This window comes from Mobula hypostoma, chromosome 1 (genome assembly GCF_963921235.1).
Source record: "Mobula hypostoma chromosome 1, sMobHyp1.1, whole genome shotgun sequence".
Classification (NCBI taxonomy): Eukaryota; Metazoa; Chordata; class Chondrichthyes; order Myliobatiformes; family Myliobatidae; genus Mobula; species Mobula hypostoma.
This window is the reverse complement of record NC_086097.1, coordinates 66,989,098-67,016,767: the sequence shown is the minus strand read 5'-3', so window position 1 is coordinate 67,016,767 and position 27,670 is coordinate 66,989,098. Positions and strand designations below refer to the sequence as shown.

The window sequence follows — 27,670 nt, the reverse complement described above, 5'->3', positions numbered from 1 at the left end:
GCAGGAGAGAGTGCCATTTTCTAATCCAGATGCTAACTAATTTAAGTGTTTGCTGTGACATGCACGCGCAGCATATTCCATGTGGATTTCCTGTGCAACTGCTTCTAGTTAAATCAAAGCACATGGTCTCTTAGTTATACCATCTTTGTACAGCAAATTGATCTTTATCCAGTTTCTCTTCTGTACCCTTCTGGTCTCCTTTCCTTGAGAGATGTCATGATACAGAACCAATCTCTGAGCATCTAGAGTGGGGAAACTGCAGTTTAAAATTCAACTGGCTTCTTCTCATTATTGCCTCATTGAGTCATATGCCCATTACTCTAGGTTCCCAGTTTGCAGATCCATTCCATTTAACTCTCTTCAGTACATCCATCTAACACAATCACAAACCACTACGTTGATAGGCCTATTCTTGATACATCAGTCTTGCATTTCATACCCAACCAATGCTTCTTCGTCCCCTTACCCTCAGCCAATTCTACTCATTCAACCTTTATATTACCCACGAAGTGCACTGAAACAAATCGCCAAATCTCAGCACAGGACAAGGACAAGATCAACGGGTCCATGGAAATACAACCACTTTAGGAGACCCCTTCAATTCGCACAAAACCCTGTATTGTTGCTAATCACTGATTACTGTATCTTTGGTTGAAATCCTTGAACTTTGTACTTAAAAGATTCAAGCAATTAGATCAATTTATCAATTGCAATTATGGACGCATTATAGACATCCTACCCCGCAAAAACTCATTTCAGGGAGATAGCACCCCCCCCCCCCCAGTCGACCTCCAAGGGTGAATGTAATACTTTGTTTAGTGATTTTTGTCTAATCTGTAAACAAAGTTGGGTATATGCAGAAAATGTGACATTAAAATATGTACTTATATTATCATGGAGTCGTTTTTTTTTAAAATTCTATTACAACTTTAAGCAAGTCTACAGGGAGTTTGACCTCATCACGTAGGACATCAAGAGTAGCTCCTCAGCAGCTAGCCAGCTAGTTTAAATAACGTCAGCTATGCTAATGAATGAATGACACCTGTTAAACTCACCTCAACATGTCTTTTACATTTAAACCCACCATGAGCAATAGAAAAGTCACTGTTGCAAACGGTGCAGTGAGCAACACTGTCATTATTTTTTGAGGTTGACTGTAAAGCTCGCCCACAGGAAATTGATAGGTCTACTTTAGCACGAAGAGAGACCAATCAGGATGCTCGATCTCACTCTTCCTCTTAAAAAAAAACAAAAATCGATTTCTGGGACATTGTATGTAATTTGAAGGCGTCAGGGAGCTGCCATCAACATGCGGGAGACTCCCAGAACTTCCGGGAGAGGTGGAATGGCTGGCATTAAAAAATGTTTTGCTTGCTCTGCCCACGGCCATTGAAAAAGCAATACTTTCAAGAGGAGGGCAATAATGAACCGTAGAGAAAATAAATAAAAATGGCCGTATAAAAAGGAAGAATCAATTATGGCTATGGTTTTGACAGCAATTTTTGCAAATGTTATTACCAGATGTAATTTAAAAGATAGACCTGAGAAAATCATAACACAGGAAGAAAACGACGCAGTTGAACATTATGTGCCAAAACTGTTACGACAATTTCTAATGGCATGGCTCACGATTAGTCAGAAGAAACAGCATTTGAAGTGGCAGAAGTAAAAGTATACCACCATCTTGTGGAAGGACTCAAGAATTACATCCATTATTATTGCATTTTCTAAATGGCTGTTAATAACACACATGGATTTCAAGAAGTTCTTCATAGAAAGTACATAAACTTTAAAAACTGCACAGCTACCTTTAAGTCCTCACATTCCATATCTTCTCGGGGTTTATTCCATTCTTTAAGATATTCAGCATACTTTTTCTTTTCTTCTCGTAGTTTCTCTCTTTCCTGTTTTAAGGAGACTAAATTTTAATTATGCACACCTAAAATCAGTCTTCAATAATTACATAAGTGGAAATTAATTTTAATGGCAACATCTCTGGTGAAACAGAAGCCAAAATCAAGATAGTTAAGGTAAATTAAGAAACTTCAGGTTTCAATTTCCTCTGATGATACAAAGGAATCAGCTGAGTGACATGTAGGTGGGAAGACAAGGGAAAAAGAAAGAATAGGCAGTTTAAAAATAGTTAAGATATAGGTGATAAAACCATGTGCAGTTTTGCAATAACAGCATGTATCATTCAACTGAAAATAAATCAAGTTATAAGCAATGAATACACTATATTGAAAACTAGTCTGGATTTTAATTGAGTCAAACTATTATTCATTACCTTCTCTTTCTCCAATTTTAAGCGTTCCTTTTCTTCTTTCCTTTTCATTTTCTCTTGTTCTAATATTTTCTTTAATTCTTCTTTTTTCTTTTCTTTGTCCTCTTTTTCTTTCTTTTTAGCTTCCAAAATCTCCTTTCTTTTCTTTAACTCATTTGCTAGTTCCTCCTCTTTCCTCCTTTTGGCTTTCAGAGGAATAAGAAATTAATTAATCAAGCTGGAAAGTATTCTGAAAATGCAAGTTAACAAAAACATAACTTTGGCAATAATCTTGACTATTTATGGAATGCACCAATTTTTATTTTCCAGATTGTTTTTAACCCCTCACTGAAGCTACTTAGCAGATTCTGACCCTTTTAAGTTCTCAAAAGATCCCAAATACAACAAACTAACTTTCTGAAACCACCTTTCCAATGTTTCTGGGCACTATTGTCCATGACAAGCTTACCAAACATTTCAATTGTTCAAAAGCATTATCACATGAAACAATGCTGTTTTCTTTAATTGATCTATATTTTGTCTCTTCTGTCTCACTGTTAGCAGGTGCAACATTGCCAGCAAATAAACTGCAACACCTTCTCTTGTATACCATTATAATTTCCAATTCTATACGCTTTTCAAATGATGCACTCAGATTAACATTCAAGCCCCACATCCATCAACCATGATTACCTATATTTGAATTTCAAGCATGTAGCAACTGCATTAAGGCGGGAAAATGAAAATGGAACCCAAAAACTACACAAATAATCCCCTTTCCTTTTACAATCTGGCAATAAAAGGAAGCTTGGAAATTGACCGTCATTGACTGCTCTTCAGGATGGAAAACGAAACATGGTTTACCTAGTGCTCTCATTTCTTTTTGCCTGTGCAACTTTTCAATTTCTTGTGCAGGTTTGGTTTTGTGCCTCGATGCATCCTCCCCATCAGTAGCACTATCAGACCGTGACTAGAGAATGAAAGTAGGTTAGTCAGTATTTCAATATACTTAGTTATTTTCCTTCTTTTCACCACCCAGATTCCCACACCCTTTTCAAGTACAACACAAACTTATCCATATCTCACACATTAATACAAATTTCACCATATATAACGTGGTTTTCTTTAAACTGGAAAGCAGCATTTTGGAGAATGCTTTCAGTGCATCAGGAAATATGACCTAAATGTTGATCAACTTCCCCGTTCCACTTCCATACTGACTTAAGTCCTCAGCCTGCCATGTTGACACAACATATAACTTGATAAACAGCATTTTATCTTCCAACCACCCTTCTGGACACAAAAACCACGTGCAATTTCAAAAATGATTATGTTGCCACTTACACCCTAGAAGGAAGTCTGAGAATCAGAGCGGGAGTGCGGAGGAAGCCAGTTTTGAATCCCCCTCCCCCCCCAATCGGCGTTCAGAGAGGCGGGACTGCGCAGGCGTGTGACATCGGGCAGTAAAGCGTGGAAGATTTAAAAGGACAGAAATCCTGATTCGGGTGTAATTCAGAGAAGGAAGTCTGAGAATCGGAGTGGGAGTGCGGGGGAAGCCATTTTTGGATTTTCTGGGTTTTTTTCCATCAGCGTTCAGAGAGGCAGGCTGCAGATTGAGCCGGGAGCAGAGTGAAGGCTTAAGGGCTTCAGCTCAACAGGCTCAGGCGGAAACGGGCGAGGTGAAGGAGGTTTGGTTATTCATTTTTTGTTGTTATTTGAGGAGAGGGGAAGTATGAGTGTGAGGGCAGCTTGTTGTTCTCGGTGCCAGATGTGGGAGGTCGTGGAGTCTCCAAGTCTTCCGGACGTCCACATCTGCACCAGGTGCGCCGAGATGCAGCTCCTAAGAGACTGCGTTAGGAAACTGGAGCTGCAGCTCGATGACCTTCGTCTTGTCAGGGAGAGTGAGGAGTTGATGGAGAGGAGTTACAGGCAGGTGGTCACACTGGGGCCACAGGAGGCAGACAAGTGGGTCACGGCTAGGAGGGGGAAGGGGAAGAGTCAGGTAATAGAGAGTACCCCGGTGGCTGTGCCCCTTGACAATAGGTACTCCTGTTTGAGTACTGTTGGGGGGGACAGCTTACCTGGGGGAAGCAACAGCGGCTGTGCCTCTGGCACAGAGTCCGGCCCTGTAGCTCAGAAGGATAGGGAAAGGAAGAGGAGGGCAGTAGTAATAGGGGACTCGATAGTAAGGGGGTCAGATAGGCGATTCTGTGTAAGCAGTCCAGAGACCCAGATGGTAGTTTGCCTCCCTGGTGCCAGGGTCCGGGATATTTCTGATCGTGTTCAAGATATCCTGAAGTGGGAGGGAGAGGAGCCAGAGGTCGTGGTACATATAGGTACCAATGACTTAGGTAGGAAAAGGGGAGAGGTCTTGAAAGGAGAATATAGGGAGTTAGGAAGGGAGTTGAGAAAAAGGACCGCAAAGGTAGTAATCTCGGGATTACTGCCTGTGCTACGCGACAGTGAGAGTAGGAATGCAATGAGGTGGAGGATAAATGCGTGGCTGAGGGATTGGAGCAGGGGGCAGGGATTCAAGTTTTTGGATCACTGGGACCTCTTTTGGCGCAGGTATGACCTGTACAAAAAGGACGGGTTACACTTGAATCCTAGGGGGACCAATATCCTGGCGGGTAGATTTGCGAGGGCTACTGAGGTGACTTTAAACTAGAATGGTTGGGGGGTGGGAATCAAATTAAAGAGACTAGGAGAGAGGAGGTTAGTTCACAAATAGAGAAAGCTAGTAGACAATGTGTGAGGGAGGATAGGCAGGAGACAGAGATCAGGAGCACTCAGACCAAAGATGTAGGGGACAAGGAAGAAAAAGATAACAAAGTTGTTTGCTCCATTAAGGATAAAAAGAGAGTAAGAGGTGGAGAGTTTCTTAAATGCATCCATTTTCTTCCTTTCCAATGCTTCCTCCTATATATATTTTAGATTCGATAATTAACCTTAATCCATGTCAGAAAGGTGCATCGGCTATGATTTATAATATTATTATGAAACTTAGGAAAGCTCCATTTGATAAGATTAGGGTAGATTGGGAACAGGAATTGGGGCTTACCATTTCTGTGGATGATTGGGGGCAGATTTTACAATTAGTTAATACTTCCTCTATTTGTGCTAAACATTCCCTAATTCAATTTAAAGTGGTTCATAGAGCACATATGTCCAAAGATAAGTTAGCGCGTTTTTACTCGCATATTAATCCTTTCTGTGATAGATGTTCGGGGCAGATAGCCTCTTTAACTCATATGTTTTGGTCTTGCCCTACTTTGGAAACTTTTTGGAGAGATATTTTCAATATTATTTCTAAGGTATTAAATATAGATATCTCTCCTCACCCTATTACTGCTATCTTTGGACTACCTAAAATTTCTAGTAATCTTTCCCCTTCAGCCCGTAGAATGATTGCATTTCTTACTTTAATGGCGAAAAGATGTATTTTACAACATTGGAAAGAGCTTAATGCTCCAACTACCTTTTTTTGGTTTTCTCAGACGATTTTATGTTTGAATCTGGAGAAAATTAGAAGTAACCTTTATGATTCTTCATTTAAATTTGAACAGATTTGGGGACCTTTTATTCGATATTTTCATTTAATGTAATATTTACCCTTCTTGTTTTTTCTTCACTGTTTTAATGGAGGTCGGGATTGAGGACGTGATTTTAAGTTTAACTCTGTTTGGTTTCAAGTTAGCCCATTGCTTTGCTTTGCTTTTAGTTAGTTGCACGGTGGGTTTTTTTTTTGGGGGTTTTTTTTTTCTTTTTTTTTCCATTGATATATATAAAATCTAGTATACTATTATGTTATCTTGGTTTCTTATGCTTAAATTACATTGTTTGTAGTATTTTCTTTTTGGTATTGTTATCTTTTGGAATTTTATTATACTTTAACATTGTATTAATGTTTATATGGCTTACCTTTTTTGTATACTTACTCAATAAAAAGATTTAAAAAGAAAGAAAGAAAGAAATGCATCCATTTTAATGCTAGGAGCATTGTAAGAAAGGTGGATGAGCTTAGAGCATGGATTGATACCTGGAAATATGATGTTGTAGCTATTAGTGAAACGTGGTTGCAGGAGGGGTGTGATTGGCAACTAAATATTCCAGGATTTCGTTGCTTCAGGTGTGATAGAATAGGAGGGGCAAGAGGGGAAGGTGTTGCATTGCTTGTCAGAGAAAATATAACAGCGGTCCTCTGGCAGGATAGATTAGTGGACTCATCTAAGGAGGCTATTTGGGTGGAACTGAGGAATAGGAAAGGTGTTGTGACGCTTATAGGGGTGTATTATAGACCACCTAATGGGGATCGAGAACTGGAGGAGCAAATTTGTAAGGAGATAGCAGATATTTGTAGTAAGCACAAGGTTGTGATTGTGGGAGATTTTAATTTTCTACACATAGACTGGGAAGCCCATTCTGTTAAAGGGCTGGATGGTTTGGAGTTTGTCAAATGTGTGCAAGATAGTTTTTTGCAGCAATACATAGAGGTACCAACTAGAGAAGGGGCAGTGTTGGATCTCCTGTTAGGGAATGAGATAGGGCAGGTGACAGAGGTATGTGTTGGGGAGCACTTCGGGTCCAGTGATCACAATACCATTAGTTTCAGTATACAGGTGTCTCCCCCACTTTTCAAACATTCGCTTTACGAAACCTCAGTGTTATGAAAGACCTACATTAGTACCCTCTTTTCGCTTTCAGAAGGTGCTTTCACTGTTACGAAAAAAAATCAGCACGCGATAAAAGGCAGCGCGCGCCCTGAGCAGCCGCTCTCCCCGGATTCGGAACGGCATTGCTTTAACACGCGCCTGTGAGCTGGATGGGAGACACCAGAGAGTAGTGGTGGATAACTGTGTGTCAGATTGGAGGACGGTGTGTAGCAGCGTGCCTCAGGGATCTGTACTGGGTTCAATGTTGTTTGTCATATATATTAATGATCTGGATGAAGGGGTGGTAAATTGGATTAGTAAGTATGCAGATGATACTAAGATAGGTGGCGTTGTGGATAATGAAGTAGGTTTTCAAAGCCTGCAGAGAGACTTAGGCCAGTCAGAAGAGTGGGCTGAAAGATGGCGGATGGAGTTTAATGCTGAAAAATGTGAGGTGCTACATTTTGGTAGGACTAATCAAAACAGGACATACATGGTAAATGGTAGGGCATTGAAGAATGCTGTAGAAAAGAGGGATCTAGGAATAATGGTGCGTAGTTCCCTGAAGGTGGAATCTCATGTAGATAGGGTGGTGAAGAAAGCTTTTGGTATACTGGCCTTTATTAATCAGAGCATTGAGTATAGGAGTTGGGATGTAATGTTGAAATTGTATAAGGCATTGTACTGATATTTTAAACGTTTCTAATGAGTTTTCAAAAAACTGATTTTGGCCCCTTCAGTGGTCTTAACGAAAGGTGACAGGATTTTCTACGGAAAAAAGTGAGAGGGATAAAAAGTGCATTTCTCAATTTTTATACCTACTCCTGAACAGCACACAAATTTGGACACCAGAACAAGCAAATGTTATGATGGATAAAGAATGGTTGATTGGAAAAAGACCATAAGAACAGAAGTAAAGTCATGCCTCCAATAGCTACAAACTGCTGTGCCCTTTTTCAACCAACCAGATAAGCTAAACAGGAATACAGAATCTCCTTACAGTCTTCCCTGACAAATGACAAAGACAGCTACAATCTATTCACAACTCTTACATCCATCAGTTTCATTAAAAAAAAAATCAGCTACCTACTTTTTGGGGTAGAGCGAAAGAAAAGGGAGGGAGGGAGGGATGCAGGGAGCCCAACTTCCAAACCAAAACACCCAATTACAGTAAAGTACAGCACAGGACAGATTATTGTTTATTACAACCAGAAGAAGTTAAGTTTGCACTAGAATCAAATTTTTGACGACAAAATTAATTTATGATTGATGAAAAATTTGATCAGCTAATCAATATTAATTGCCAGGTAAATAGACAGTGCAAAGCATTTGACATACTAACAAAACAAAGTTGGGCAGGAAAGCGAGTTGACAGTTAGCAAAGGGGTAGTTTTACACCAGCTGAGTATATAAGATGGTGGCAGGTGGAATAATGAAGGCATTATGGGCAGATGTAGTTTGTAAATAGTGGATTCCAGTTAATTGGACCACATTCGGGACCAGTACATTTTGGTCCAACTAAGCGGTTACCTCAATTAGCCGAAGCTCATGGAAATAGTTAAAAAGGTATTAAAAAAGACAAACTAATTTCAAACTAGATAATAAATTGAATATTTAAATAACAAAAAACAAATTAGACTAGTAGAGTACAGTACTTTAATGTGTATATTAGTTCCTAATTGTTATTGGAGGAATTCATCCAGTGTATACTGCTGTGTTCCTTTGATTGACTGTAAACAAACAAAACCAATGCAGATACCTAGTGCAGATAATGGAACACCTTCATACAATGCTTTTGTTGATTGCTTTGTCCAAATCTTCATTTTCATTGTAACATTCAAGATAATCATCAATACCTTCAAATATTTTTATGGTTCCTAACGAAGTAGTGAAATTGTTTTCCTTTCATTCCCAGCCATTGCTGGCATATCCAAGCCTGAATACTTTAAACCACAGCGAGCAAAACAGTTTCGAATTATTTTATTGGTTACTTCTCACCAACTATTAGTGACAATTATTTAAAAACTGTTCGCTCTCAGCATGGTGCAGTATTTAATGAAGCTAGTTAGAAACTTTTCTGCAACAGTCTCCAGTCTTAATTAAGCAATACAGTGTCCCAAATAAAGGGAATCCCAGGTATTTTTCCCCCAATTAGTTTTTGCTCTTTAAAAGTTGTTCCAAATAAGCAGCTGCTCCAATTAACCAATGGCCTATTAACTAGAATTCACTGTATTGATTAGTGGGGAGTCATTAAAAACAATATCAAACACTAACTTCTACCGTAGCATAAAAAGACCAACAGGCTCCAGGACAGCTTCTTCTACCAGGCCATCAGACTGATTAATTCACACTGACACAATCATATTTTTAAGCTATATTGACTGTTCTGTTGTATATCTTACTATACACAATATTGATTACAAATTACTGTAATTTGCACATTCAGACCGACATGCAACATAAGGATTTTTACACCTCATGTGAAGGATGTAAGAAACAAAGTCAATTCAATTCACAGAAATGAATTTAAGATATAAAAATGTCAGTCTTAAATTTATATTCCACAATTAACTATGCATGCTACTTAATTATCATGCAATTTGGAAACACTTGACCAAAACTAAGAAAGAGTCCAGAGACAGAAAGGATCAGCAACCCTGACCAGACAGGACTCAAAACCCAACTGAATATAGCAACAGTTATCTGCATCAAAGTCAGCACAAAGATAAGAATGAAGGACAACAGGTGGATAATCTGCAAAAAGTAGTCAGTCAAGACACAATATACGTGAAAACCAGAGTAGCTTATGCCACTGAGACACAAAGATCAGTAGGATACACTTTCAATTTTTGTCTCTGCACTTTGGAGTTTAAACACCCAAAGAATTAGAATTAGTCTAAGAAATACATGAGAATTAAGGATCAAGGATCAATGGTCTAAGATGTGAGAAGATCGGCTATTACGTCAAGGGAGATGAAAGAATGGGAGGCTATCTCCTGCAGATGATTTCATGAAGAGTATGGAACAGTAGACATCCCTGCAGTGAGTCAAAGGAGATGCTAACATTATTGCAATTTGTTCACCATCTTTGTTGACATCACTAAACCTTTTGATATGGTTTGTTTGAGGTCCTATGGAAGGTCACTGCAAGGTTGTCCTGAAATACTGACAATTGTCCGACAACGTCATGACAAATAATGGCCAGAGTACTGGATGATTGAGTCTTCAGACCCAGTTCTGGTCACCAATGACATGAAACAAGCTTGCATGACAGCTTAAACATATGAAACCTCTACTTAGAATACTTCACATCAAGTGACAAAACAAGGTATCAGGTAGATTCTGAACAATGCTCACCACAATATACACACTACAGAAAGAATCACAGATCAAATAGTCAGAAGAATGGCTGATGACAGAATATCAAAGAAACTACTTTACGGAGTGCTGACTGAGAGCGAACAATCAAGTGGTAGACAAAAAGATTCAAAGACTCTCTTGGAAGAATTTCAACACTGTCATATACCACTGAGAACAAGCAGCACTGGATTGCCCTTTTTGAATATCTGCATAAAAAAGTGCTTGCACATATAAGGAAAGTAGGAAGAAGAAAGCAAACCAGAAAAGAGAATCTCAGAAAACAATAATCATTGATGCTACAGCATCCCACACTTTTGTCATTTGTGTGAAAGGAGCCTCCAGGATCAGATTGCTCCGATCAGTCATCTTCATTGCAACACCGCAGACCAAATGTCATGGCCTTACTTGAGAAGGGACCAACAAGATTTCTGGTACCAGACCAATTCCCGGGATAAAAGGACAATGACAGTCTAGGGTTAAAGGGCTATATGGCCTACTACAGCTAATTCTATGAATTTATGATGGAGATTAACAGGGCAGATAACAGGAGGCTATTTCCTCCAAATAGATAATAAGGGGGTACAATTACAAAAGAAGCATCTGCCATTTATTACTGAAATTAGGACAAATATCTTTATACAGAGATACAAATCTTTGGCATCCCTCATCTCAAAGTTGCAAATACTTTGTCATTGAACGTAAAAAATCTGAGATCAACAGACCTCAAGGTTTAAAAATTGAATCAGATGGCTGTCTAGAAGCAGAGACACAAGATTAAGGCAGGGACCTTATGGTTCACCCCTGCTTCTGTAAATGTTCAATATTGTTTTAAGTCACTTGAAACCAGTTTGCACACAATTCCAATGTAAAATTCAATAGCATGAAATTTAAAAATCAGATAACCAAGCAAAAAATATATTTTCAGAAACTACAGCAGCATCTTTAAATCCCAAATACTTCATTCAACAATGCAAAACGAGGAAATCTACAGATGCTGGAATTTCAAACAACACATAAAAATTGCTGGTGAACACAGCAGGCCAGGCAGCATCTCTAGGAAGAGGTACAGTCGATGTTTCTCGCTGAGACCCTTCGTCCTAAGGTCCTTGATACTCACATTTGTTAATGAAGAACAGTTCTTCGGAATCCTTACTCGTCCTTTGTTAGAACCCAAGGTAAATGTTGATAGATCATCCGGAAACAAATGTAAGAAGTTCTGCTCTGAAAGCTTGTATTTATCTATTGTTGTAGACTGAATAAAAGCAAAGACATTGGAATTAAATGTACCCATAAGCTGAACCATGTACAACACAAGCAACCTTTTTCTCTCAACTGAATATAACCAAATGTATTTTAAATATGCTCTTAGTGAAAAGACATTTGAACTGGATTTTAGAAAAAGAATTTCAGGATAACATAATTAATCCTCAAAACTTGGAATTGGTAAAGCATGCACAATATACTTATTGACAATCAAGGATGACCTAGCATGGTTAGGAACGAGAGATAAAGATCATTTTTAACGTCTTGAGAATATAGAACTAGTAACTCTACAGAGGAAAGTGTGTCCAAATCTTCATAGATACATGCTGGTTCAGACACAGCACGTCAATGGCAATAAGGGCAGATAAATTTGGATTGCTGTTGTTCCTTTCCGCACCTTGTGGTGTATCAGGTGGCAACTTTGTCATTTCTTTAGCGTGTCGGGTTTTCTTGTACAAGATTGAATTGCTAGCTCAATGCTCAACCCAGCACAGATGGAAGCGAGAAAGGAGCTGGCTGGATTCAAACCAGAGACCACTCACCTCGAATTCCGGTGCAGATGCCAATATACCAACAACCAGCAAAAAGAATTTGGATTCGGCAAGGCATAAACAGATAGTTTGAATGGATACAGTTCCCCAATAGTGCTTCCATGTACTAGATTATATGAATTTTGTATCTCAATAGTTCACATATATGAATAAAAACAAAATTTTAACAAGGTCATTAACCAAAAGCACTAACCCTATTTTTCACCCTGCACGAGCTGGTCTGATCTGTTGAATATTTCCCACATTTTCTGACTTCAGATTTTTATTACCTGCAGTATTTAGCCTCACACTTCATAAACAGGGTTACGATGAAAACTCAAAACTAAGATACTGGAGAAAGGCAAAGAAGTTGTTCACAATTTGTGGATCTAGTATGGGGTTATTAGTTTTGAAGCAGTAATACCTCAAAACTATCTTTCTCTTGTATTTAAACTTTCAAATGACTTATGATTCAATGTAGCATCCATTTTGAAATTATAAAATTAGATATTACTTAACTACCACTTACAAGGATACAACTCCTGCACCCTCTAGTGGCAGGTCAAAAGGGAAGTCAAAAGCAGCAAAAACAAAAATCTAATAAGAAAAGCAAAGTGAAAATGAATGTTATAGGACACCATGGATCACATCTCAGTTTATTCTTTATCCTCAGCATTGGAGCAATATAAACCAAATCAGTATCCAAATGTTCAACATTTGAATTTACCATTTTTAAAATATAGGATTCTTTAAAACTGTATTTATATCAGCACGGAGAGTTCATGGGCCTAACTTAAGCAGGATAGTTCTAGTGGAAATAAACTGCAATGAGAAACGGAAGGCTATTGTAGGTTTTCTTCAAGATTTAATGCAGCATACTTGGTATCATTTCAAGATACATACAGTTCAATGTAAAAACTGATTAGAAAGAAAGCCACCAGTGGATACAAGCGCAAAGCCTGCACTCATTCGCCAACAATTATGTTAACAGAACATGAATAGTACAGCACAGTACAGGCCCTTCGGCCCACATTGTTGTGCCAACCCTCAAACCCTGCCTCCCATATAAGCCCCCACCTTAAATTCCTCCATATACCTGTCTAGTAGTCTCTTAAATTTCACTAGTGTATCTGCCTCCACCACTGACTCAGGCAGTGTATTCCACGCACCAACCAATCTCTGAGTAAAAAACCTTCCTCTAATATCCCCCTTGAACTTCCCACCCCTTACCTTAAAGCCATGTCCCCATTGTATTGAGCAGTGGAGCCCTGGGGAAGAGGCGCTGGCTATCCACTCTATCTATTCCTCTTAATATCTTGTATACCTCTATTATGTCTCCTCTCATCCTCTTTCTCTCCAAAGAGTAAAGCCCTAGCTCCCTTAATCTCTGATCATAATGCATACTCTCTAAACCAGGCAGCATCCTGGTAGAGCTCCTCTGTATCCGTTCCAATGCTTCCACATTCTTCCTATAGTGACGCGACCAGAACTGGACACAGTACTCCAAATGTGGCCTAACCAGAGTTTTATAGAGCTGCATCATTACCTCGCCACTCTTAAACTCTCTCCCTCAACTTGTGAAAGCTAACACCCCATAAGCTTTCTATAACTACCCTATCTACCTGTAAGGCAACTTTCAGGGATTTGTGGACATGTACCCCGAGATCCCTCTGCTCCTCCACACTACCAAGTATCCTGCCATTTACTTTGTACTCTGCCTTGGAGTTTGCCCTTCCAAAGTGTACCACCTCACACTTCTCCATGTTGAACTCCATCTGCCACTTCTCAGCCCACTTCTGCATCCTATCAATGTCTCTCTGCAATCTTCGACATTCCTCTACATTATCTACAACACCACCAACCTTTGTGTCGTCTGCAAACTTGCCAACCCACCCTTCTACCCCCACATCCAGGTCGTTAATAAAAATCACGAAAAGTAGAGGTCCTAGAACTGATCCTTGTGGGATATCACTAGTCACAACCCTCCAATCCGAATGTACTCCCTCCACCATGATCCTCTACCTTCTGCAGGCAAGCCAATTCTGAATCCACCTGGCCAAACTTCCCTGGATCCCATGCCTTCTGACATTCTGAATAAGCCTACCGTGTGGAACCTTGTCAAATGTCTTACTAAAATCAATATAGATCACATCCACTGCACTACCCTCATCTATACGCCTGGTCACCTCCTCAAAGAACTCTATCAGGCTTGTTAGACACAATCTGCCCTTCACAAACCCATGCTGACTGTCCCTGATCAGACCATGACTCTCTAAATGCCCATAGATCCTTTTTCAACACTTTCCCACCACAGACGTAAGGCTTTAATAATACAAATATTGCCTTGAAAATCCATGATCATCCAGTACACCAACTTGATCAATCTTACCTTAACCTTAAGTCTGCCATGCCGCAATTCACAATGCTGTTTGAGGAAGAGCTTTAGTTTATCCCGCGAATATTGATTTTTCTTGCGACTGTTAAAAGAAAAGAAAATCTAAATCATAGCTACTTAGATATACACACACACACACACACACACACACACACACACACACACACCCACACCCAGTGGGAGTAGACACCTGCCCACCACCCATCCTTTGTATCTCTTCAATTTCTGAAATCCCATCATGGCAGATTAATTCCAAGTTCCTTAAATTTCACTCTATTTCTTTCAATTCAACAATTTTTCAAAATTAATCATCTCATCTCAAAAAAATGTTCGATCTAGCCTTCAATCCTCAGAATTCTAGAGAATAGCAAACCCCTGCAAGAAATTCCCAAAGTTATGTTCAATTTCAACATTTAAGGGAAATTTCAGTTAGAACATGGCTGGGAGGTATTTGGACGATTATAGCCAAGGTATGGGTTGATGGGACTAGGCAGAATAAATTTGGCATAAACTAGATGGGCCAAAGAGCCTGTTTCTGTGCTCCAAGTCCATAAAACAAAAACAGAATCAGGCCATTCGGCCCACTGGGTATTCACTGCCATTTGATCATAGCTGATTTACTTTCCCTCTCACCCCATTTTCCTGCCTTCTCCCCATAATTTTTGATACTAATCAAGAATTTGTCAACCTCCATTCTAAATATACCCAATGACCTGGCTCCCACAGTCACCTGTGGAAATGTCTTACACAGATTCACCACTTCCCAGCTGAAGAATTTCCTCCTCATCTCTGTTCTAAAGGGATGCCCTTCTATTCTGAGGCCATGTCCCCTGGCACAGACTACCTCTAATCTTGTACTTATGTCCTTGATTGAGACATTCTCAGAGGGCATGGTCATGATCTATTCAATTTTGTGTTTCCACCTCAACTTTTCACTTTGCTGCTTATGACAGAGCAACACTCTCATCCCAGGGATTAGCATTGTAGATTTCCTCCAATACTTAAGTATTCTTAAAGACTAAAACTGTCCACAGTATTTCAGGTATGGCCTTGCCAGCATGCTCCACAAATGCAATAACACACAAAGAATCCTTGCTGCATTATATCATTTTTCTTCCCCAGTGACCTTGATAACTTGATGAGTCTAATCAATATTGATTATCAATATAATCAACACTGCCAATATTTCCCCAATTTGCTTCCTATTCTACAAGAACACATCAGGGTCTTTAAACACCACCCCCCACCCTTGCCTTTTTTTAACGCTCCCAAAGCTTACTTTCATTACATCCCACAGCACAGCACTCACCACTGCACTGATATTATAGGCATCCATTAGTCTCATGAGACCATAGATTTGCACCTTGGAAGGTTTCCAGGGCACAGGCCTGGGCAAGGTTGTATTGAAGACCAGCAGTTGCCCATGCTGCAAGTCTCCCCTCTCCACACCACCGATGTTGTCCATGGGAAGGGCATTAGGACCCACACAGCTCGGCACCAGTGTCGTCGCAGAGCAATGTGTGGTTGGTTAAGTGCCTTGCTCAAGGACACTCACACTGCCTCAGCCAAGGCTTGAACTAGCGATCTTCAAGTCACTAGACAAACGCCTTAACCACTTGGCCACGCACCAACACTGCACTGTTACCTTGCCTGATTAATAATGTAATCTCACCAACTTTCCCTTTGGATTATTGAATAATTAGGAGTATTGAGGAACCAGTCTTGGTCACTGTGAATCACCATCAAGGCACCAAAAGACAATAGGATTTCCAAAAGATACATCTTTCAGCAAATATTTCAATATTCATGTAGATTTTAAACTTCTAGTGAAACATCCCAGATACTCACTTCATCTGGGCAGCTTTAATTATGATTTCATTTCCTTCAGTTTTAAGTGGTTTCACCTTGTACTTAAATAAAGATACATCAATCTTGCTTTTTTCCCTGCAAAAACAATATCAAATTTCAAATATCAATATCAAATTTTAACAATATTGTGCTGCTTAACTTGGCAAGCTTTCATCGTTTTTTGTTAAATTAAATACACCACTGTTATAAAATGCAAGTACAAGCCTTTTTGAATTTCTTTTCTAAAGTGGACTGCTGAGCCACACCGTTATCCACCTTCTCAAATGATTTGTGTAGGGATTTCGAAAAGAAACTTAAGCAGTTACCAGACTTAGTTTCTATCCAAGCTCTGTAGTTCTTCCCTTAGCTTTACTCCAGACTCTCAAGTACTTAAATAAATTTAATGTTTTATACATTTCTGTCAACTGAATTGAAGTAGGTTTGGACCTATGATACAAGATTACACCTAACTGACAAACAGAAACTATAGGGTGACTACTATGAGAAACATGAATTGCTTAATTCAAGATACTAGATAACTGGGCAAATACTGTAATTGCCTCTGTAATTGTTTTTGCTGCACTCCAAAGAGAAAGAGTTTTAATTTTTCAGCATAAACATCCATTAGGATGCCCATGAACAAATATCAGAAGAAACCCAATTTCCTAGAAAGCAAAGGTGCACAATTCACTTTCTCCAAATAAGAAATACTCATAACTTTTCCATGTTCATAGTCAAATATAAATTTGCCCAAAATGTTTACTCACTGCTGTTTCATTTTCTTATGGCATGGGAGACCACTTATTAAGCCTATGCCAGCCGTCATAGCATATTTATCAGGCATATTCATCTACTTAATTCCCTGTAATGTATTTTCACTCATGAGCCTATCAATTCCTCCCAGTTATATGACTACCCATGTACATTATGGGCAATTAACTTGGGATGTGGGAGGAATCCAACAATCACAGGTGGGATGCGCAAAATCTTTAAGGCCAATGTTGCTGCTTTGTTAATTTATAGATCACAACAGGCAACATTATATTATGCTTGATTTGATATTTTGTGCTATAAATCTTCGATCTTGTTAACACACTGGTTTTGCCAAAAGAAAAAAAACTTTAGAAATGAGTCTGCACATCCAATTAGTCTGACAAAAATTGTTGTCAAATACAAAAACAAGTCTACAGTTAGAGCTTACTGCCATTTCCAAATATGTTTTTCATCAAATTTCCAAGCTCATCATCACATCCAATACTGGAACGCAATATGTGCCATTCCAACAGCAATGTTAACAGCTCAGCTCATCTATTACTTCTGATGGATAACCCACTCCAAAAGCTCTAATATTCTGCTAATCAGTTTACTTCGCAAAAAACTGTTTCACTAAACCATAATTTTGATTTTCAAGGTAACAGATCAGACAAGTTTTAACTTGTAAAAAGGCATTTGCTGTAAATTCTAACTGTTCCACTTATCACCTGTTCAAGGAAATGGCACATGTAGTTAAGACAGCCAATTTAAAATTTAAAAAGAAAAAAAATGAGAAACAGCTTCAAAAACATAACTTAAAGCAACAAGAATCTCTACATAAAGTGGGGAGAAAAGAAATTTCAGCTGCAAGATTGTGGAATTAAATGGCCAAACTAAAAATAAATGAATGAAATTAATAGAAAAAAAAAGAAGTAAAGAGTTGAAAGAAAGTGGGCTATTCAATTGGTTTAAATTGTTCACATCAAACCATTGCTGTTTCCACACAAGAGATTAGTAATTATTCTAATCTCTCACCACATTATGATGCTTCTCAACTATCTTATTTATAACCTAGCAGTGCCAGTAGAACAGACTAAAAACACAAATTAGTCTATCTAGGTGCAATGTAAAGATTTACCCAATTGATGGAGAAGCTGTCGAGACTTTGGATTGTTCCTCAATGTCACTTTCATCACTAATGACAATTACAACATCTTCACTTCTGCTACTTATGTGTCCATTAGCAGTCCCATTTAGCATCGGTGGGGTCAGAACTTCCAAAACCTTACATGTTTGCCTACAAAAAAAAAGATTTCAATTGAATCCAAAAAAAAAGAGAAACTTTTCATCAAATACAGCTAATGAAAACTTAACATAGGCTAGCTGGATTTGAATAACTGCCCAAATATTTGGCACTTCATTTGTTTTTGAATCCAGAAATACAAATTTTAAATGGTACTCCAAACATATGCAGTTCTTTTAAAGAAAATGTTCGAGTCATTTTCATGAGGAACCATTTAAGCTTATACATCTCGATTCTGTCAATGGCATACAATGTACATTCATTACTTGTGTAAGTGTGCTCTAAACACAAACTGTCAAACACTACAATCTCAACATCAAAATGCAGGTGCTCTTAAATCTTCAACAATATACTCACAGGGAAAATGTGCAGTTCTGCACATGTGTTGGAACACACCACCCCAAACCCTTTCCTTCTATTGGGATGGGGTTGTTAAAAAAAAGTTCCATCTACTTAATCTGAAAATTACTGTTTTCATTTACTACTGAGAATATAGACATTAACTTCAAAGTCTGCATTTACTGTATGTCTGATTAAAGTCTGACTTAATAAATACATTATAATCAATGTAAACTAAATATTTATGTTCCATTGCTTTCGCCCTTTAAGACTGTAAGGGAAAAAATGGTCAAATATCTGAGAAAATGGGGAAACCAACTTCAAAATCATGTTCTTATTTCTGGGATGAAGAGTATACAAAAATGCAAACTTGCATTTTTAAAAAAAAAGCATCTTTCACATCTGTAGGATGCCCGCTCACATTTACAGCTAGTATGCTACTTAAATATTGGCATGACAATACAGCAACTAACTCACTTGAGTGACTCTGGGACTTGCAATGAGACCTGTAACCAATTAATTTGCTTTGGTGGTAGATCAAATGCTAGGCAAGGTACAACTTGTTTTTATTTGACTGAAACTAGCAAAGTATCACTTTCAAATGCAAAGTTAAAGCCTTAAAAAGCCGCACTCATTCAGTATGGTATCAAAATAACTCATGGAATCATTTTGGAGTGGGACTTGAACTTCTGACTTTCTTACTCAGTAAAGCAAAACAGCACCCTGATCCCTTGACATTGCAGATCCATTTGTACTGTCATTCACTTCACTATGCGTACAAGTTAACATACTTTAATTGTGGTAGCAAAGGGCAAAAAGAATCTGTAGCAAGTAATATTAAAAAAAAACAGCACTATGCTTTGTTGAAAATTGCCAGCAGGTAAAAGGATACACTACTGTGCAATCAAGCTTAATGAAAAAGCAATGTTGTCAAATTCATATGTAAACATCGTTAAATTGATCAAGGTAACATCTATAGCAGGGATTCCCAACCCGGGGTCCATGGACTCCTTGCTTAATGGTATAGGTCCATGGCCCACAAAAGGCTGGGAACCCCGGTCTGTAGCATCACAGTGCAGGAAGTAATACATTGAGAATTGGGAGTAAAAACAGGAAAAGTTAACTTGTGACACACCACTTAGAAATACAAATCCATCCCAAGTGCTTTTGCGACAAGTATTGGAAAAAATGTGCAGTTTTGAGGACGTTAAAGAAAAAATATTCAGTGGACCACAATGTAAGATGGCAGAGGAATGCAAAGAGTTATCCCTTTCGAAGTGCTAATATTTTATATTACATCAATACCTGAGACCATTAAGACCAGTTACTTCTACTATCTCTCCTGCAAAGTATCGATGTTGCGTATACACGTAGAGATCTTCACAGAGCTCATGGAGTCGTGAGCAATAAGAAAGTGACGCTAAGTAAAGGATGGGCATCACCAGTGGCTCAGGGAAATTTTGAAGATTCTGTCTGGCCTTGGCTTCCGACTCAACTGCTTCCTGGTAAGTTAGCCCTGGCTTTCCTGTAATGGCACAGCTCCAGACCAGACTGTTGCAAAGTATGGTTCTTTCAAAAAAGTCACTGCAAAGAAAAAAAAAGCGGTGTTAAGTAGGCAAGTTCCTTGGCGTTATCCTTTCAGTGGACCTATCTTGGGACCACACACAAGTCCCATTACCAGGATGGCACTATAGCACCTCACTTTCTTAGAAGTTTGTGCAGATTCGGCATGTCATCTAAAACTTTGGCAAACTCCCATAGATGCACAGTGGAGAGTATCCTGACCTGTTGCATCACTGCCTGGTAGTGAAATATTAATGCCCAAGACCAGAAAAGCCTACAAAATGTAGTAGATACAGCCCAGTCCATCATGGGTAAAGACAATTCCCACCACAGACCACACCTACAAGGAGAACTGTTGCAGGAAAGAGGCATCCCTCAAGGATCCCCACCATCCAGTTTATGCTCTCTTCTCACTGCAGCCATTAGGGAGGTGTTACAGAAGACTCAGGACCCACAAGTTCAGGAACAATTATTACCCCGCAATCAGGCTCTTAACAAGAATGGATAACTTCACTCACTCCAACACTGAACTGATCCCACAAACTATGGACTCACTTTCAAGGACTCAGTATTATTTTAATTTTCTCTTATGTACTTGGAATTTTTTTTTGCCTTTTGCACATTGGTTTTTTGTCCATCTTTCTTTGGGTACAGTTTTTCATTGATCCTATTGTGTTTCTTTGTATCTACCGTGAATAGTCCACAAGAAAATGAATCTCAGGTTTGTATATTGTGACATATTCATATTTTCATAATAAATTTACTTTGAATTTCGAGGTATAAAATACAGTGAATTTAGTTACACTTCTGCTCTTACTTTTCTCCCCACTTACAAACCCCAGAACTAAGGGAGTCCCTTTGTTCACATTTCTACCCACAAAGGCTCACAATTATTACAACGACATTTACAATTTCCAACATCTTAGAATCATGTTTAATATCACTAACGTATGTCGTAAAATTTGTTGTCTGTGACATCTTCACATCCTTTCAGCATCCTGAAGTATCATCCCCTCAGTTGCTCTAGTTTACTCTTCCTTCACTATCAATATGTATGGCATTTCCTAAAACATCTCATTACGCAGGCATAGGAGATACAATGCTACCCTTTTAAATCTTCCCTTCTTACACATCCAGCACCAAGTATTTTTACGGGAAGTAGCAATTTTCACTTCTGATTTAATATAGCTCGTAACTATGGGAAAAGTAAGTGCACTTTAAATACCTCAAATATGATCGCAGGCTCATTGTTACGATTCTCCTTTAGATTACAGTCCAATCTCTCTGAGTTCTGATACAGTTCTACAAATTTCAATGCAAATTTGTGGACCAGCACGATTTCTTCCAAAAAATATCTAAAAGCTTCAGGACCCAGTAGAAGTTCAATAATCACATCCAGAATTCCTTTTAATCATGGAAATGGCCAGTCTACATCTAACTCCTTCAAACTAACCTTTTCTTTCCTCTTTTGTGCTATTACTGCTTAATTTCATTCAAATTGGTCATTTACTGTCTCTCACCATTTCACAAACTCTTCCACAAATCTGCAATTATCCCCAGTTCTAATGAAAATACACCCATCTAAAATTGAAACAATTTATCTAAAGATGCACATGACCTGCTGAGTATCTAGCATGTTCGTTCTAAATTTTAGATTAGTATAAATGGCATCTTAGTTTCATTTCATATTAGAGGAATGGAATGAACTTTAATCTGTTACAAGTAGTTTATGATGTAGATGCTAATTAGATGGGACCAGACAAATACACAAGTGATGTCATTAATTGAAAAATTGATGCAAGCAATTTCTGACAATCTCAGATATATTTAAAATTCATCCTGAATTGCAAAAATATAGTTTTCTCCACTAAAAGTATAAAGCACACTTCCACATTAAACACACACCCTTTTATGAAGATGCTTTTATGCAGTGACATCTTATTATTTCTATAATAAGCAACTAACAGACAGCCAATGAAATTGCAACCCAAAATAAAGCAAAAATATTGTCACATTTAACTGCAGATCACTTTTAGTATAGAATCTGCAGGAATGCAAATGATATTCAGTTTAAGTTTTTTTTGCACTGTACAAAAGATTACAAGTCTCAGCAACAGTAAACGAAAGGAATCCTTCAAGACAGTTTTAAGATTTAAACGGAGGTCCACAGACAATTTGTTAGTACAAATATTTGAAATTTTTGTCACATGTTGTATTCACTATCAATGATATCAAGGGGATGAAAATTAACAACAGAAGAGCAACCCTTTTTCTGTGAAAGGGAACTTGGCCTCCATTTTTAGTGCTTGCCAACAATGACAAGGGTGTGACTCACTCTCATTCGATAGAAAGATCACCAGCACAGATACTTCCTAAAGGACTGTCAGGGAACATCTGAAGCCATCAACAGGGGTTAAAAATGATACAAAATCAAGTGAAAGGCTTATACTGCTGCACAAAGAGACCCATCTCCTGAGAATTATGAGAGAAAAAGAATCAGAATTCAACCGAGGACCAAGGCAATCCCAAAAATTTGGCATCAATGAAACAAATGAGAGTAAAAGGGAAAAAACAAACAAGACTTGATAATATCCCCTTTGCCAATCACCTGTCCAGCTCTTGGCTCCATCCCTCCCCCTCCTGTCTTCTCCTATCATTTTGGATCTCCCCCTCCCCCTCTCAAATCTCTTACTAACTCTTCCTTCAGTTAGTCCTGACGAAGGGTCTCGGCCTGAAACGTTGACTGTACCTCTTTCTAGAGATGCTGCCTGGACTGCTGCGTTCACCAGCAACTTTGATGTGTGAGGACTTGATAACTAGTATCCTAGTGCTTAAAGTGGATCCACTAATTATCACCTACCAAAATTACACAAATTCAAGAATGGTTCTCACCAAGATGAAGGAAGCAAATACATCCTCTAGAGTTATAGAAGGAAAAGAAAACAGGCAACTATAGAAGTGTTAAGGTGAGACAGGCATTGATGGAACTATACACATGTTGATTTGTTTTGAGATTGCAATTAACAGAATTGTTCAGAGTGAACCAGTTGAAATGGCATTTCGACCACCAGGAAAAAAATGAATAAGGTGATGAACATTAGATTATTAAACAAAACTAGAGCACAATTTTGGGGGTAATATACTGGCATGGACTGAGGCTAGGTTAATGGAAAAATCTGGCCTCCCCACATCCCCTAATCTTGGGTGCTTTAATGACAAATTATTTAATGTTCAAATAGGGCCATCTTGCCAACCCTGTCTTAATTAGTCATTCTTGAAGGAATAACTGAATCATTTCTAGATTGGAAGGCTATGATCAGTGGGGTACTATTGGGATCTAATCTGGACTACTACTCATAACACAGAAGATATAAAGCCAGCTGGAAGAATGGACTATTAGCACAATGTTAAAATGTGTTGAAGGGATATAGGCAGTTGAAGAGCAAGTAAATGACAAGTAAAATGTGGAAAAGTTGAATGTCACCCATTCTAATAGAGAAAAAAGATCTTATGAAAGTGCGAGAGTAAAAGGTATTACCTTTAAATAGACCTGGCATCTCTACAGGAATCACTGAAATTTAACATGTAGACAGAGCAAGTAATTAGTAAGACAAATGGTATGTTTGTTAATATTGCAAAAGACTTTCAGTACAAGAACAGATGTCTCATCTCTTTTTAATGCAAGTTTTTCATACAACTCTATCCAAAAATGAAGGTCTGACATCCTCATCTGTTTACTTGTGATTGAATGAGTGCAACTGAAATTCACCATATTGATTTAAGAGATTGTAGGTTTGTTGCACAGAGATTTAACTGACTGCAGTACAGTATATTCTGAGTTTAATAAAACAAGAGGGATTCTTTTCGGATTTCAGAAGGTTAATGTTGATTTGATGTCTTTGATGTTGATGTTTCTCTTGATAGAGCAAGTTTAGAATCATGGTAACACTCAAAATAAGCAATAGCCATTCATAAAGGGAACAAATTTTAGGAGGCCCACGATTCAGTGCAAAGTACGTTCAAAAGATCATTATGTTTTGAAGATACAAGTGAATCAAAGGATTAAGGGGTCGGTAGGAAAACTGTGTGGAGGTACAGAACAGTCTTAAGCTTAGAGAATGGAAAAGGCAGAGTCAAATAAGCAGCTCCTACTTCCATTTCTTACAAGTTAATGGATGAGATTTCCTAGTCTTTGGATGGACAATCACCCGGCACAGATTGTGGAACAGTGCAATTGCACACCAGGGTGGATACGGTACAATATTCATTAAATATTTATAATTTAAAGTGTGGTTGACCATTAAATTCATCATTAACTGGGGGGCAACAATCTGCTTACATGATGGCAAGAAACTGGTATCAACAAATAATCCATATTACTTGTTTTTAAATTTTGCAGGTGTTAATCTTCACATACTCTATCAAGTTCATTCCTTGAAAAGTGATCATTTGATTCCCATCTACAAATGTCAACAGGTCAAACTGAAACACATTTTCTAAAAAGAACCTTCTTAACTACTTAAATAAAGCAAATTTCGACATAAATGGGCAGTAATCTCAAAGTTTATCAGCATCCATACAACAATTAAGCCTTCAATGCGATGAATACAGAATTGTCAGTGGTGCTGCCCACTAAATATAAAAAACAACTTGCAAAACTTAGAAAAGACAAGATTCCAATTAGGGAACTCCTAGGCTTTTTAAAAAAATCTAGTCACTCCAAGAGGATATTTTAGATCAAGTCTTTTAATATACCATTTTGTGACCATTTCAATTAGCCTTTCCTCTTCTATCGTCTATCTTAGCGGTAATAAGTGAATCATTTTTAAGGCAAACAAATCGTGGTTGTTATATTGTCTTTAAAAAAAATTCACGAACTAGGTCTTCGACATTTTAAAATGACACTATGAAAATAACTTTCAGTATTGCTGCATAGAGATGAGCAGTCTCTGGCTCTCTAAACTAGGCCCATTACTGACTCCTTGTACAAAAGAGGCAATTCGGATAACCACCAAAACAACCCACGCTCTCCACATGTCGCCCAGAAACTCAAGTTGTCCCTCCGCGTTAGAGGATTATCCAAAATGAAGCTCTGACCTGGCACATGTAAACCAGAGAATTGAGGACCAAGCCACGTTTGGCTTGGCGCAAATTCGTTCAGAACTCAGTGAATGCGCGCATATAGAGAGGGGAAAAAAAAGCAGACATCATGGTATATGAATAAATTTACATGATCCGACAGTACAAGGCCTACTCACAACCGACACGAGTTTATTACCACTTAAGAAACACCCGGGTTTTGTCGAGCCTAGGACACGGCGGCCGTGGGAGGGGTTGCTCACTAAACCCCGTGCCGTTAACGTACATTTCGAACCATTATTTGTTGATTTAAACAATAATAATAAGTACGGCCGCGTAAGGGGCTAGAAAGGCAGCGCTAGTATCCCCAGCCATCCGACCCGCGGTTATCAGCCAGAGCATCGGCGCGGAAGAAAGTTTAGCGACCGGTTGACGAGGTGAAATCGCAACTCACTCGTAACTCCTGAAGATTTCCCTGGTCACCCGACAGTAGAAAACTTCTTCGTCCGGCTTCAGGTCGGACGGCGGCTTTCGTCTGACGAACGGCTTACGGTGGAGGAGCGGCATCTCCTCTTTAGACAGGCAGAGCTGTCAGAGAAGGAGGGAAGAACAAAGAGAGAATAATATAGAGAGGGGGGGAAACACAAAATAAAATCGGCGCCCGGAGCCGCAGCCCGAGAGCGGGGAGCCCGCACCCGGCCGGCAACGTCTAACCGGCCAGGAAACTTCACCACCAAACTTAATCGCCGCCGGCGCCGTTCGATCCACCACTGGGGCGCCGCGGCTCCCTGTCGCCGGCAGCACGGCCGAATCCGGAGTCAAGCGAGGCCGACAATGTGCTTGGCAGTCGCGGTTCCGCGGTGTCGGCACGGCCGCACCAAACGCGGAACAAGTCGCGCCAAGTGTCTCCCAACGAACACCTGGCCGGTGCCGGACGTTTCACCGCCGTCCGACTTACAGGAGTTGGTGGTGACCGACTCAGTGACCACCACCGGCTGCCTGGTCAGCGCTCGCCGTACCTGCTCAGTTGCCAAGCGCTTCCTTTCCTTCCCCGCCCGCCGAGCCGCAGCCTCTGCCGCCTCCTTCACTCACTCCGACGTTCGCTTCCCTACCCAACCCGACCCAACCCCCTCCCCTCCCGTAACGCCGCCTGCGCACGTACGTCACAAAGGGGGCAGAACCCACACACAAATACTTCTCCTCCCATTGGCCGCGCCGCGCCGGTGAAGAGGAACGAGTACAGCTCGCTGTCTCGCGCTGTGACGTCGCGTGTGACTGGGATCTGCACTGGTCGCCGGGGGCTGTGCGCTCGGCCAAGTGTTCGCTGCTCACTTCGTTCCTTCCTTCCAACGTGGTCTTTTCACATTGTGCGCACTTTGAATTGCTGCCGCTTGGAGCCTTCTTCAGCTGTGACGGATCCAATTACAGCGCGAGCCTTGCTCGAACTGTTTTTTTCCATTCAACCTGCCGCCGGAATGGGGAGAATGAGTTGATGATTTCGCAGAGGTGGTTTCCTGACCACGACTGTGTTGCGATTTGGAAAACAAGTGGGGTAGAAGACCAGTTGCTGCCTACCATTCTAAATTATTGTCTAACCTACTCAATAGAAAACAGACTTTGTTTGCAGAAGCTCAAGCCGTTGTGCGGTTGTCCGAGTCAGAAGATAACATTCCAGTACTGGACCTGGCCATATTTACCTTCGTTGGCAGAGGTGCTGTCTTCAGATGAAAGGTTAAATTGGAGTGAATATCAAATATCTCTTTGTGTTATTCAAAGTTGAGAAGAGTTCACTAAACCAACGTGATTAAAATAGGTAATCAGATCAGTATATCGTTTTGTGACGTTTCATTATATTTACACAATGCCAGTAAAGCTGCTTGCTTGACAGTTCGAGAGACCCGCGTTCAATACTATCTTCTGTTGTTATTCTCATTCACTTTATTTTGAATAAGGACTGAGAGTCAACGCATGATTTATTGTAAATAACTTTATTTATTGAATAAGGACTCAGAGTCAACGAATGTTTTTTTTTTGTAAATAACTTTATTTTGTAATATTTCTGAATAAAGTACATTTTTGGGGGGAAAAAAGTCTCATTCACTCTGCAACTAATGTAGCTTTGACCACAGGGTTCCCAACTTCCTTACATACCTCAAAGACGTGCGGGTCGATGGGTTAATTTGCCACTGTAAATTATCCCGGCTCTGTAGGTGAGTGGCAAAACCTGGCAGATCTTGAAGTATTCAAAGGAACCGGACGTTCAGTCCTTCCAAATGTGAAACCATGCGTGTCACAGGCAGAGAAAACCAGGTAAAAAAACAT

The 27,670-nt window shown here is 39.4% G+C and overlaps 1 protein-coding gene and 1 long non-coding RNA gene across 3 annotated transcripts in view; one reads left to right on the top strand and one right to left on the bottom strand.

Annotated features, from left to right (window-relative positions):
* LOC134347742 (uncharacterized) overlaps positions 1-20,174 on the top strand; it is a 93,246-nt gene extending 73,072 nt beyond the window's left edge. Inside the window, exon 3 of one of the 2 annotated variants that reach the window (XR_010018245.1) lies at positions 20,057-20,174. This is a non-coding gene — a long non-coding RNA (uncharacterized LOC134347742). Of the gene's footprint in view, positions 1-11,200; positions 11,387-20,056 lie in introns of those variants that run through there. The other variant, XR_010018246.1, reaches the window with a different exon arrangement.
* The window catches only part of baz1a (bromodomain adjacent to zinc finger domain, 1A), an 87,909-nt gene extending 61,439 nt beyond the window's left edge, over positions 1-26,470 (bottom strand). Inside the window, exons 1-10 of the mRNA XM_063050125.1 lie at positions 26,368-26,470; positions 25,803-25,936; positions 20,012-20,290; positions 18,203-18,361; positions 16,312-16,407; positions 14,458-14,545; positions 11,393-11,527; positions 3,128-3,233; positions 2,288-2,469; positions 1,809-1,904 (exon numbers count right to left, since the gene is read on the bottom strand). Of these exons, the coding sequence (XP_062906195.1) occupies positions 1,809-1,904; positions 2,288-2,469; positions 3,128-3,233; positions 11,393-11,527; positions 14,458-14,545; positions 16,312-16,407; positions 18,203-18,361; positions 20,012-20,290; positions 25,803-25,915 (1,254 nt within the window). The 5' untranslated portion in view covers positions 25,916-25,936; positions 26,368-26,470. The remainder of the gene's footprint in view (positions 1-1,808; positions 1,905-2,287; positions 2,470-3,127; positions 3,234-11,392; positions 11,528-14,457; positions 14,546-16,311; positions 16,408-18,202; positions 18,362-20,011; positions 20,291-25,802; positions 25,937-26,367) is intronic.
* Between the last annotated feature and the right edge of the window lie 1,200 nt (positions 26,471-27,670).